General features: G+C 44.5%; 1 protein-coding gene across 3 annotated transcripts in view; it reads right to left on the bottom strand.

The window, feature by feature from the left end:
- Positions 1 to 13,623, bottom strand: part of GRK4 (G protein-coupled receptor kinase 4) — a 101,436-nt gene extending 87,813 nt beyond the window's left edge. The window contains exon 1 of one of the 3 annotated variants that reach the window (XM_058546619.1): positions 13,250 to 13,623. In XM_058546619.1, coding sequence (XP_058402602.1) covers positions 13,250 to 13,301 — 52 coding nt within the window. In that variant the 5' untranslated portion in view covers positions 13,302 to 13,623. Of the gene's footprint in view, positions 1 to 373; positions 7,186 to 13,249 lie in introns of those variants that run through there. The other 2 variants (XM_058546617.1, XM_058546616.1) reach the window with 2 other exon arrangements.
- Between the last annotated feature and the right edge of the window lie 452 nt (positions 13,624 to 14,075).

Below are 14,075 nucleotides of genomic sequence, written 5' to 3'. Positions count from 1 at the left end.
CAGGGCCTGTCATTGCCCACCCACCGCTGCTGCTTTACAAACATATGCACATGTGCTCTGGTGAAGGTCCCTTGCTCTGACCAACTGGCTGAGCTGGTGTGCCGGGTGGGGTAGGGGCGCTTTCACTCACGTGCACAATCCTGGGGGCATTCCTGCTCCGCCCTCCCTATCTGCTCTCCTGGGGTACTGGCCTGATGAAGACACTCTTGCAATTGCTTGGCCTCCTCTGTGTGAGGCTTTCCCACAGCTGGGAGGCAACTCGGAGAGCAAAGGCGTTCCTGCAGAGAGCTGCCCCCTTCCCCTTCTCCTTGCAGAGCCACTCGCAGACCTGTGCCCTAGATTGCTGCTGGGGAGGGAGAGGAGATCCCCTTACCTCCTTCCACTTCCTGATGGGGGTCCAGCATCTCCACCTTCAGACATATGGCTGTGTGGGTCTCTCAGATGTCTATTGTGTTGTGTGAATGTCCTCTGTTGGCTTATGAATGTTCTTTTTACTGTATCTTAGGGGGCAGAGTCTAAGGGAAGGCTCACTCCACCATGATGCTGACGTCACTCTCCTCTGGTTAGCAATTTTGGCAATAAAATATTTTTAATTAAGGTATGTACATTGTTTTGTTAGACATAATGCTATTGTACAATTAACAGACTACAGTATAGTGCAAACATAACTTTTACATGCACTGGTAAACAAAAACAATTCATGTTACTCGCTCCATTGTGATATTCGCTTTATTGTTGTGGCCCAGAACCAAAGCTGCAATATCTCCAAGGTACACCTGGACCTGTACATTATACCTGTTATAGTTGTCCCACAGTTCTTGAATATTCTATTCTGATTTTTTTCAGTCTTTTTTCTCTTTACTTGTCAATTTTACAAGTTTATTGTCATATTCTCAAACTCAGAGTCTTTCCTCAGCCCTGTCCAGTCTAATAATGAGCCTATCAAAGGCATTCTTCATCTCTGTTAGTCTTTCTCTACCTCTAGCATTTCTCTTGATTTCTTCTTGGAACTTCCATCACTCTGCTTACCTTATCCATCTGTTTTTGCACATTGTCTACTTTTTCATTAAAGCCCTTAAAATATTTTTTTTTTTGAGGAAGATTGGCCCCGTGCTAACATCTGTTGCCAATCTTCCTCTTTTTCTTTTTTCTCCCCAAAGCCCCAGTACATAGTTGTATATCATAGTTGTAGAGTTGTAGCTCTTCTATGTGGGACACCATCTCAGCATGGCTTGATGAGCAGTGAGCAGGTCCACGCCCAGGATCCAAACTGGTGAACTCTGGCCCACGAAGCGGAACATGCAAACTTAACTGCTGCACCACCAGGCCGGCCCAAGCCCTTAAAATATTAATCACAGTTTTTTAGAATTCCTGGTCTGATAATTCCAACATTCCTTCTTTTACTCTGAATGGTCTGGGAAGCCACAAAGACGGTTTCAAGGATAGGGTTGACACATCCGACCTAAACTTTAACAGGATCACACTGGTTGGTGTGTTAAGAACAGACTGCAGGGTCAGAAAGGTAGAAGCTGAGACCAAGTAGCAGCCAACTGCAGTCTTCCATGTGAGAGACGTTGATGGCTTGAGTCATGCTGACAGCAGTGGAGGTGGTGAGAGATCAGATTATGTTATATTTTGAAGGGAGATCTGAAAATATTTGTCCAAGGATTGGAAGTAGGGTATAAGAAATTAAAAGGCAATACAAGATTTTTGGCATGAGCATTAACTGAGATGCAGAAGAAAAAAACAGGGCAGGTGTTAAGAGTTTAGTTTTGACTCTTTTTGGTGCTGATGAGGTTTCCAAGCAGTGATGTAAAGTAGGCAGGTGGAGAATGAGCTGCAGTTCAACAGAGAGGTCCAGTCTACAGATCTAAATTTGAAAGACAGTAGCTTGTTTCAATCTATGTTACTAGAAGAGAATACAAGGGAGTAAGTGTAGACAGAGAAAGTGAGATTCCATAGACTCAGCCTTGGGAGCATGTCAATATGAAGAGGTCTAGATAACAAGAGGGGAACAGTCAAGCAGTCTGAGAAGGACAAGCAGTGAAAAAGTAGAGAACCAGGGAGGATGGTGGTCTAGAACGACATATTCACTCGTATATCGAGGGCAACCCACAGGTACAGTAAGTAGAGGACTAAGAACTGACCCTGGTGACTTTGACAAGGGTGGGTTTGGTGTAGTGGTAGAGGTGAGAGCTCAGCACCCAGCACATAATTCACTCAAAACTTCCTTGTTTAAAGAGTAAATGACAAACACTCAGTAGTGCTCATACCATGCACCTCTAAACATGGCTTCACCCATGTATCACTAAACACAGTAGCGCACATGCATGCACGCACACACACACACACCACGTACCACCCGGGTAAGCTATCACTACAAAAGACCCCTTCTCCCCAGACAAGGTTGCCCGGCTTGGTCTAAGGAAGAGTGTCCCAAGGTGAAGGAGAGAGAGAAGAATGGGGTCCTCTCTGCAGGTGTCTTAGTCAGCTCGGGCTGCTATAACAAAATACCATACACTGGGGGTTTAAACAAACACTTAGTTCTAGAGTCCTGGAGGCTGGGCAATCCAAGATCAACGTGTCAGCAGATCTGGTGACTGGTGAGTGCCCTCTTCCTGGTTTGTAGATGGCTGTCTTCTCATTACGTCTTCACATGGCCTTTCCTTGGAGCATGCACTTGGAGAGAGAGAGCATTTATGTCTTTCCCTCTTTTCATAAGGGCATTGATTCCATCATAAGGGCCTCACCCTTATGACCTAACCTAACCATAATTACCTCCCAAAGACCCTACCTCAAAATACTGTCACATTGGGGATGAGAGCTTCAACAGATGAATTTGGGGGGACACAAACATTCAGTCCACAGCAGCAGGCTTGGGGCACACATGCTGGTGAACTCGAGCAGCCACTCTGCCCCTCATTCAGCTGTCCTTGGTTCCAAAAGCCTCCACTGACACATCACAGCAAAGTCTAGCTCCAATTTTCCAAGCCCTTTCTCCCAGGCCCAGTCAGACTCGAGGTGGGCTGGGTAGCTCTGTGTATACCATGTCAAGACAGGCAGGCCAGAAGGTAAAGAAACAAGGTGAGAAAAGAGAACTCACATTTAGTCATGGGACTGCAGCCAATATCAACGGTGACTGCCATGGCCCAGGCTATTTACTAAAGTCTGAGTGGGGCAAAAATGAGAGGCACAATTCACTAGGGCAGCATACTGTGTCCCAAAAATCAGACAGTGAGGTGGGGCCAGAGCATTTGAAGGCCCAAAGGTTTGAAGGTTCCCCTCTATGGGCTGCCTTCATCTGTTTTAAAGGTACGTGTTATGGGTTGAATTTTTACCTTTCCAAAAAAGATATGTTAGAATCCTAACCCCCAGTTAACCCCTAATCCTCAGAATGTGATCTTATTTGGAGAGAGGGTCTTCATAGAGGTGATCACATTAAAATGAGGTCACTCAGGCGGGCCCTAACCCAACATCACTGGTGTCCTTATAAAAAGGGGACATTTGGACACATAGACATGCCTACAGGAAGAATGTCATAGAAGATGAAGACAGAGACCAAGGTGATGAATCTACAAGTCAAGGAATACCAGAGATTTCCAGCAAACCACCGGGAGCTGGGAGAGAGGCTGGAACAGATTCTCCCTCACAGCCTCAAAAGGAACCAACCCCACCAACATCTTGATCTTGGACTTGTGGCCTCCAGAACTGGGAGAGAATAAGCTTCTGTTGTTTAAGCCCCTAGTCTGTGGTCCTTTGATACCGCCCTCGCAGACTAATACAGTACCATTTCCTCCCTTTCTCCTTCCTGCTCTTCCTTCCACGTTTCTCTTCCTTGCATTTTGGGCTACCTCTGCTTCCAATCCAGACATACCCAGAGCACCCATCTCCTCACCCTTATTCATTCATTAATTTCGCAAATATTACTGAGGACTACTATAGACCACAACATTATGCAAATAACCTCAGAGAGGCATATAAAGGGCTCAAGGAGGTGCTGACAGTCCTACAGCAAATGAAGCGGGCCAAGCTGGGCAACAAGTGCTGAAACAAGTTTGAAGCACCATACAAATTATTCTGTTTTGAGGTCAAATGTATCAAAGCATAACCTGTAATGAGAGTATTAATTTGCATTTTGCAAGTAATTTGCATAGCAATTAATTATATATCTATTGGAAATTGAATACTTTCACCAAATTAGTCTTTATAGCCATGACATAAATTGTAATAAATGACTTTGCAAATATATGTACAAAACACCTCATGTTTTTGCTGAAGAATAACTTAAGAAAGACCTAATTCAAGTGTTTTTCTATGTCTCAGAATAGAGCCAAAATTATGGTCACTGTCACCACTTTTCTTCAAGCTAACTATTACCTGATTTGGTATTATACAAAATGTGGCACAGGAATATTACTTTAGAGTACTGGTTGTACAGATAATTGTCATCCTACAAATTAGTATAATGTCACTAAACCCCATATTTGGTTCACTGAGCAAGAAAAAAAAAACGATTAGAGCCATCATAATCTAGACACACAAAGTAGAAAATGTAAGAAAACCAAACCAAACTGGTTGCTAATAACCTGGCTGGATTATAACAACTCAAATTAGCAGGAACACAACTACAGTAACACAAGTTAGACACCATTATGTGAGAACGGGCTAACCCTTTGTCGGCAGAAAAATAATTTTGCTGTTACACAAATTACTCCAAATGTCTAACCCGTAAGAAGAAATACAGTAAAAAGAAATACTTCATAACTCTTTCCAGAAAACTTGATCTTACATGCTATTTAAAACTCTAAGTAATATTTAAGTGCAAAAGAGTTCCTGGACCCAAGTCCAACGAGTGCGTGGAGGCCTCCCCACACCAACAAGCAGTCCTCAGATGCCAGCAGCATGTCTTGAGAACTTACCTCAATTCTGACACTATCTACCTGGAGACAGAATCAGATCCCACAGGTAAACGGCTCAGTCCCACAACCACCCTCCATTTTAGACACCAATCACAAGTCCAGGTTGTACTGTACTTCTGACCAACTGGCTATAAATCAGAGGTTACCGTCCTCGGATTCGATTAGTTTGCTAGAATGACTCACAGAAATCAAGAAAACCAGTTTACTCACTAGATTATCAATTTATTACAAAGGATATTAAAGGATACAACTCAACAGCCAGATGAAGAGATACACAGGGCAAGGTCTAGAACAAAGTTGCTTCTGTCCTCCTGGAGCCTGTGGCCTGGTGTGTGGAAGCATTCTGGCTCCCCAGTATGAAAGCTCTCGAAAAAGGGCAAAAGAGTTGTCCTTTTCAGTTTTTATGGAGGCTTCATCATGGAGTCATGATTGACTAAGTCATTGGCCACTGGCAATTGATTCAGCCTCAACCCCTGCCCTCCCCTAAATCAGGAAATGGGACTCAAAAGTTCCAATCCTTTGATCACATGGCTGGTTCTCCTGGCAAACAGCCCTCACCCACGGGTGAGGTCCAAAAATTCACCTCATTAACATAAACAAGACACTTTTATCACTCTCAACACTTAGGAAATTCCAAGGGTTTTGGGAGCTGTGAGCCAGGAACTCTGGATGAAGACGAAATATATCTGAGAAATATATATTTCAGTCACCCGAATGACCAAATATATATTTCTTATAAATCACAATATCACACTAAGTCTACTCTCTACATTCATTCAATTGTTTTTTATAAAAAATGTTACATTTAAAATACTGTGAAAGGTGACATGAGTGGAGCCATATTAAAATAGAGCCAGAACAGCCATTTCAAAGGAACTGCCTTGCACGTCTTGTTTTCTATATCTTCCAAACCGGACCAAACCTCCAACATTCCAAGAACTCAGTAAGGACAAGAATATCCTGTTTGTAAGGACTGATGAAACTGGGCTTTGCTGATGACCAGATCACTAACCAGTCTATGAAGCACAAGCCTAGCCCGGCCTCATCCAGCACCAATGAATTCTTCTTTAATACAACTTACCTCATCTCCTCCCTTTTTCCCATAAAAACCCTGAACCTCTCTCCTTAATTTGGACACTATTTGTGTTTCTACTTGAATCTGTGCTCCCAGAATTGCAATTCTTTGATTCCAAATAAACTCTTTGCCTCTTACTGGTTTCTGTTTCTGTAGGTTGACAATATTAACCAATGGAACTATTACGATTATAATTTATCTTCCTTTCTGTATTTATGTTACTATAATATTCAAATTAATGAATGGATAACGCAAAATGAAGAAATTGAATGCTCTTTGTACACAACCTCAACTACCTAACATTTCTATGAGGTAAGCAACCATTAAAAATAATTTTACAAACCAGAGAAATGAAGTCTTGAAGGATCCAGTGTCCTTCAGGTGACAGAGTGAATGCCCTGGAAAACAGCACATCTTGGAGACTGGCTAAGACAGTTGGACAACTCTTTGCCCCTCCCCAAAGGTATCATGGTTCATCTCTAATCTTTTAAATCCAAGTTTAGCAAAGAAAAGATTCCTTTGAACTAATTTAATTTTGAAAATGCTTCTGCACTGATGATAAGATATAAACGAAGCACAAGCCTACCTGCTTCAAATCATTTTGTTTCAAATCATTTCTACCTGCATTCAAAAATGAATATAAATTACCAATGTTGCAGTTTTCCCCAATCTTTCTTGCTCATGTTCAGTTGGCATTATTATAGTTAGCGGTAAGCACAGTTCTAGAAACCTTTATATAATATACACATCTTATAGGTATACAGCTTCTCGGACAATAAAGGCATTTGAAAAGGCACAATATGATTAGAGCAGAGGACCTGAAGCTAGGCTTGGGTTTAATCTGCACCCAATCATTTACTTGCTACGTGAACTAGGGCAAGCTGTTAACTTCTCTGTGCCTTTGTTTTTTTTAATCTGCAAATAGAACTGCTAAAACTACCTTTTCAGAGGGTTATCAGGATTAAATGAATTATTACATAAAAACACTTAACACAGTGCTTTGTACATTTCAAATACTCAAATATTAGCTATTATGATTATATAAGACTATGGAGCCAAGAGAAAGAATGAGAGAAAAATTAAGGAAAAAAAAATGAAAAGCAGAAGTAGCAAAATACATACCAAAAAAAAAAAAAATCAAATTAAATGTAAATACGGACTAAAACTTAAACTCTAGAAGAATGAGATCATTAGACCGGATAAACTACCAAAATCCAGCTGTGGGGCCGGCCCGGTGGCGCAAGCGGTTAAGTGCGCGCGCTCCGCTGCGGCGGCCCGGGGTTCGCTGGTTCGGATCCCGGGCGCGCACCGACGCACTGCTTGGTAAGCCATGCTGTGGCGGCGTCCCATATAAAGTGGAGGAAGATAGGCACCGATGTTAGCCCAGGGCCGTCTTCCTCAGCAAAAAAAGAGGAGGATTGGCGGATGTTAGCTCAGGGCTGATCTCCTCACAAAAAAAAAAAAAAAAAAAAAAAATCCAGCTGTATGCTGTTTACAAGACACTTGAAACATTCAAAAAAACACACCCAAAAGCTGGGGAAAAGACACAAATTAGCAAAGAGAAAGTAAATCTAGTAACAGACATATCAGATGAAAATACAATTTAAAGCAAGTGCATTGGTAGAGATAGAGATGTACTTTACATAACAATTTATAAAATAATAACCCCCAAGAAGATACCAAAATCATTAACTTGTAAACACTTAACATTGCCTTGAAATAAACAAAAATCGACCAAATTGGGAAAAGCAAATTTGAAAAATCTACAGCCTTAGGGGGACATTTTATCAAGCCTTTATCAGAAACTGATAGATCAAGCAGACAAAAGGCAGTAAAGAATACAGACTATTTATATAATAAAACCAACAAGCTTGAACTAATAGATAATTGTACAAGATCTTACCCAGCACATAGAAAACATATAATCTTCTTAAGAACAGGTAAAACATCTACAAAAATTGACCATATACCAGGTCACAAAGTATATTTCAACAAATATCAAAATACTGATATCATTAAAACCATGTCATCTGACCACAGATAATTACATTACCAAAAATAAAAAAGATCTTTTTTTTTTTTTTTTTGGTGAGGAAGATCAGCCCTGAGCTAACATTCGTGCTAATCCTCCTCTTTTTGCTGAGGAAGACCGGCTCTGAGCTAACATCTATTGCCAATCCTCCTCCTTTTTTTCCCCCCCCGAAGCCCCAGTAGATAGTTGTATGTCATAGTTGCACATCCTTCTAGTTGCTGTATGTGGGACACGGCCTCAGCATGGCCAGAGAAGTGGTGCGTCGGTGCGTACCCGGGATCCGAACCCGGGCCGCCAGCAGCAGAGCGCATGCACTTAACCGCTAAGCCATGGGGCCGGCCCAAAAAGATCGTTTTAAAAGGGGCCATATGTTTGGAATTTTTTAAAAATCACACTCAAATAATCAAGGCTTGAAAAAGAAATCCCAATGAAAATTACTAAATATAACTGAAACGAAAGAACTACATTAAAAAATTTGTAGGCTGCTACTAAGCAATACTTCAAGGTTAATTTGTAGTCTTAAATTTGTGTGTTATAAAACAAGAAAGTTGGGCCCAGCCTGGTGGCCGAGTGCTTCCAGTTCCATGCCTTCCACTTCGGTGGCCCGGGTTCATGGGTTCGGATCCCAGGTGCAGACCTACTCCACTCAACAGTCATGCTGTGGCGGTGTCTCACATACAAATAGAGGAAGACTGGCATGGATGTTCGCTCAGGGACAATCTTCTTCAAGCAAAAAAAGAGGAGGATTGGAAACAGATGTTAGCTTAGGGTGAATCTTCCTTGGGAAAAAAAAAAAAAAAAACAAGAAAGTTTAGGGGCTGGCCCTGGTTAAGTTCGGCAGCCCAGGTTTGGTTCCCAGGTATAGACCTACACCACTTGTCAGAAGTCATGCTGTGGTGGCAACCCACATACAGAAGAGAGGAAGATTGGCACAGATGTTAGCTCAGGGCGAATCTTCCTCAGCAAAAAACAAAAAAAAAACAAGAAAGTTTAAAAAGGAATGCGTTGGGCCGGTCCCGTGGCTTAGCGGTTAAGTGCGCACGCTCCACTACTGGCGGCCCAGGTTCGGATCCTGGGCGCGCACCGACGCACCGCTTGTCCGGCCATGCTGAGGCCGCGTCCCACACACAGCAACTAGAAGGCTGTACAGCTATGACATACAACTATCTACTGGGGCTTTGGGGGAAAAAAATAAATAAATAAAAATTAAAAAAAAAAAAAAAGGAATGCGTTAAGCATTCAACTCAAGAAGCTAGAAGCAAATTAAAATAAAATAATAATATAAGCAGAAATTAATAAAACAGAAGACAAATATACAATAGAGAAGAGCGTATGAAACCAAAACCTAGTTCACTGAAAAGATTAATAAATAGAAAAATCTTTTGCAAGTCTAATAAAAGTCACCCACAAATAATATTGCAAATGAAAAAGATCACAACTCTAATTGTAAAAATAGTAATGTTATAAATAACATTTATGCCAAATAAATTTGAAAACTTAGATGAAAATAATTTTCTCAAGAAACAGAAATTACCAAACTTGACTCAAGAAAAAACAGGAATCTTGACTATCACATTAAGTATTAAAGAAACTAAACTGATGATAAAAAGAACCATCCCCATCCCTGCTTCTAAGGGGGGGAAAAAGACACCAAGCCCAGGCAGTTTCAAAGGCAAGGTTCACCAATCTTTAAGGAACAGAGAGCACTATCTTATAAAAAAGTTTCCTTAAAAAAAATACTTTTGGAGCCAGCCCCGTGGCTTAGCAGTTAAGTCTCGCACTCCATTACTGGTAGCCCGGGTTAGGATCCTGGGCGCACACAGACGCACCGCTTGGGCCATGCTGAGGCCGCGTCCCACATACAACAACTAGAAGGATGTGCAACTATGACATACAACTATCTACTGGGGCTTTGGGGAGAAAAAGGGGAAAAAAGGAGGAGGATTGGCAATAGATGTTATCAGGGCCGGTCTTCCTCAGCAAAAAGAGGAGGATTGGCAGGGATGTTAGCTCAAGGCTGATCTTCCTCACAAAAAAAAAAAAAAAAAAAGAACAGGTCGACACAAACACAAAAGTTCTTCATTTATACAACAAAAATTCATTACATAGCTCTTGAGTATGGGAACAAATTAAGTGCAATGAAGGAAACAAAAACGTTGGCTACTATACCTCCGGAATCAAAGGGTTTATAAGCTACTTCTAGAAACTCCTTGCAACCAAAAATCCCGGAGAGGAAGCCTCAGCAAGAGAGCACTGATGATAACTGGAATATTAACTCTGCTTCAGGTGCTAAACAAACTGGTAAGTAACCCGATAGCCTGAAATCAGAATGGAATTCCTATATAAGACCAAATCCACATGAAATCATATACATATGATTTACATATATATGTATACGTACATATCATATATTCCTTCCTCTGCATTTATGCCACCAACTTCTCCAAGAGATAAAATGGGGTTTAAGTCTCCTCAGAAGTATGATGTGAAACAACTTATGCTTATTATTTAAAGTGATTAAAAGTATAAATTGCTTAACAAATGCATTACACAGAGGGAAAAAATCCTAAATTTAAAAAAAAGTAGTGGTTTTTGTGTTTTATTTCATTAACAATATGATCATTTCATGCTTCCTTCAAGTGTGCCTGGCATAGTGACACACAAACTTGTTCAATGCAGCATCATCTGCCAACATTCCTGAAAAGGAGGAAGGTTCTAACAATCTTCTGTTTGAGATCAAAAAGAGAGAGATTGATTTTATTTATCCACTCAAATAAATCTGGAAAATGACTGGACTCACTTACTAAACCAACATTGCAATTGCCCGGACAAACATATAACTATTGTGATATGTCCACTCATTTCAAAATTTAATTTTCTAAAACATGAGCCAGAGAGACTAGGTGAGGAGCTAGCCATGAACAGACATGCGTCCAAGAAGACATTTCTGGGAAATACTCTACAAGCTTCTAAAGCAAATAAACACAGTTTTCAACTTGGGAAAATAGCTCTAAATTGTAACCAACACTCAGCATATACTCACATCTCTCTGATATTTCATATTCAACTTCTCTAAGCATTAACCACACTGATATAGCAACGCTCTTTGAATACAGGAGTAAAACACTCTCTGCTGACCGGGGGCACACGTTGTAAGAGTCATACACCAGGAGTTAACACCTTAGAGGAACAAAAAATAAAACTCCTTTGAAACTATCACGCAGTCCTAGGCTTTAGGGTAGAAAATACTGGTTTCATGTTATTTAGCACTTACAGAGCACTTATGTTTACATCGTTATCTCATCTCTACGGCATTATAAGGCAGTCTGCTTGATACACTATTCCTCTTGAACATTATACCCAGATTGAAGGTAGAGTGGAATGAACACAGGTTTACCCTTGGTCAGACCTGATTTCCATGGAGGATGATTCACTTCTATGACCAATCTGGACTTCAGAGTAAGGGACACTAGGCACCACCAGCGCTGCACTGAAACAGATGTGAAGAGGGCATACTGCTCTGAGGACTCCCTACTGCCTTAACAGAAAATAAGACCCAGTTCTCTTCCCACCCATCCTCAGTTCTTCCATTCAAAATAACTTGAGTAGTGCACAAAAATATTGAGAAGATGAGATCTCTATTTTTAACTTTTAATATAAGAAACATTTTCACAAAATAAAAGTTCATTACTACTTAATTTCAGATCCTCCCATTTAAACCCTAACGTCAATTCTCTGCACCACTCACTGTTCCTTCAAGAACTACTATACAATGTTTCTGACTCAGGGTCTCCAAGGTGTTGAGAAACCAGTACTTCTAATCAAGACCTTTCCTCCAGAGGCACTTAGGACACAAATGGGAAGGAGGGAAGCTTAAAAAGGAAATGAAAACCAAACATCTAAAATATGTGTGTTCCAGATCAATTTCTCTCACAGAACATTATTCACTATTCCAATCACAAGAAGAATTTATTGATGCTTTTCAACAGCATCCCACATCACCCAGGAGCACCACTTTGTCGACATCTGTGCCCAGGATGGACCCCTGAAGCCCTGGTGGACTGGGCATAAAATACTCCTTCTAGATTGTCTTTAACCACGCTGCGCTGGCCAGTTTGGCCCCTACAGCCGGAATTTACCCTGTTCCAAGCACAAAAACGAAGCAGCTGCTCCATCACCGACTCCTAAGAAAGAAGGGGCTAAAAGAACTATGGGTGGGCAGCTCTGTGTCAGCTCTATGATCTCTTGGGAGGCAAGAGAGGGACACGCAGTCTGAGACAGAGGACTCTACTTAGGGGTCTCTGAGCAGAAGGACTGGGCCAACTGCTGCTTTTACACTGATATAAGGGTGAATTGTTACTAGTTTAATCCGTCACTGGGTCGTGCTAAAACCCACCCTACACACCATAAAGCTTCAGATCAAACCTCAAAACCAAGAAGCTATGTTAAAATAACAGCCTGAAAACACGAATGGAAGGTTGTCGCCCAGGGTAGTTTACAGAATTCTCTTCTTCCTCCTTTAAAGACCACAAAGGCATGGTTCCTTTTTGCTGGCTTCACTCAGTGGTCCGGCTTCCGCCCTCTCTGGACAGGACACTGCTCGGCTGGTGCTGAAGCGACACTGTGACTCGAGGTTGCCGGGACAGAGCAGGACTCGAAACCAGGCTCAAACTAACAAGTGCAGAGCGCAAACTACCTTCACTTGGGTCCGGAGGTGCTGAAGGGGGTGCAGAGAGGGGACAGAACAGCCCACGCCTTAGGGCGGCCTAAGCTGACCACTCGCTGACCGACCACTCCCAAGAGTGAGGCAGCGCGGACCCTGGGTCGGGGTTCCGCGGGGGATCGGGATTCCGGTCAGGGTTGCGGTTCCTGGGAGATTCTGGGTTTTGCAGGGGGTAGGGATTCCGCTGGGGATCAGGGTTCCAGTCAGGGTCGGGGCTCCTCGGAGGTTCTGGGTCATGCAAGGGGCCGGGGTTCCGCGGGGGATAGGGTTCCGGTCAGGGTCGGGGATCCTCGGAGGTTCTGGGTCCGCAGGGGGCCGGGGTTCCGCGGGGGATCAGGGTTCCGGTCAGGGTCGTGGTTCCTCGGGGGTTCTGGGTTTTGCAGGGGGCCGGGGTTCCGCGGGGCATCGGGGTTTTGGTGAAGGTCACGGTTCCTCGGAGGTTCTGGGTCATCCACGGGGTCGGAGTTTCCCGGTAGGGTCGGGAGGCGCGATAGACTCACCCTGGCGCGCTTTCAGCAGCATCGAGTTGGCCAACAGGTTCTCAAGCTCCATGGATCGCCGACGCCGCCGCCGCGACCGCGCTCGGCGGGCACGAGGTGCCGGGGGACGGGGAAGAGCCGCCGCCTCCGCGCATCGCCCGCCCGGCGCCACCCGCCCGTCGAGCCCCACGCTGGGCCCGGAGGAGCCGCCCCGCCGCCGCTGCCGCCGCCGCCACGGCCACCACCAGCGCTGCCGCCTCCGGGCCCGCCGCCGCCGCCGCCGCCGCCGCCGCCGCGGACGCTGTTGGCGCCGGCGCCGGTCGGGGGAGAGCTCGCCCTCGCCGCCGGGGGACTCCAGCGGGGGTGTAGGCAGGGCGAGGGGCGCCGGCAGCCGGGCCGCCGCGGGTCTCCGCGGTCACCGCCGCCGCGCCGTGGCCCGGGCTCGTGGCCCCATGGGCCACGCCTCGCGCGCGCAACTCGCTCCTCAGCGTCCGGCTCCCGGCTGCCCGAGTGTCCGCCAGGCCCTACTCCAGGGAATGGCTCACGGGCAGGGCCGCCGCCGCCGCCCACGGCACACTGCCGGCTGCCCGCCAACGGCTCCCCGGAGGAGGGAGGGCACGCGTCCCTCGCCTAGGCGCCCTGAGGCGGGTGCGGCGCCGCTCCAGGCACTACAGCTCCCGGCAGGCCGCGCGCAGGAAGGAAGCGACGGGTCGGGAGAGCGCGGCCAACTGGGAGTTGCAGTCGCCTGGGCTGTAAGCGAGTAGGCTAAGCCGGAGCGTGTAGGTGTTTTACCATCTTGTCTACTTCTCGCGGGTTCAGTTATCGCGAGACGAGGGCGGGGCGGGCC

This window comes from Diceros bicornis, chromosome 8, assembly GCF_020826845.1.
Source record: "Diceros bicornis minor isolate mBicDic1 chromosome 8, mDicBic1.mat.cur, whole genome shotgun sequence".
NCBI classification, from domain to species: domain Eukaryota; kingdom Metazoa; phylum Chordata; class Mammalia; order Perissodactyla; family Rhinocerotidae; genus Diceros; species Diceros bicornis.
Note: the sequence above shows the minus strand (reverse complement) of the source record. Positions and strands in the feature narration are given on the sequence as shown.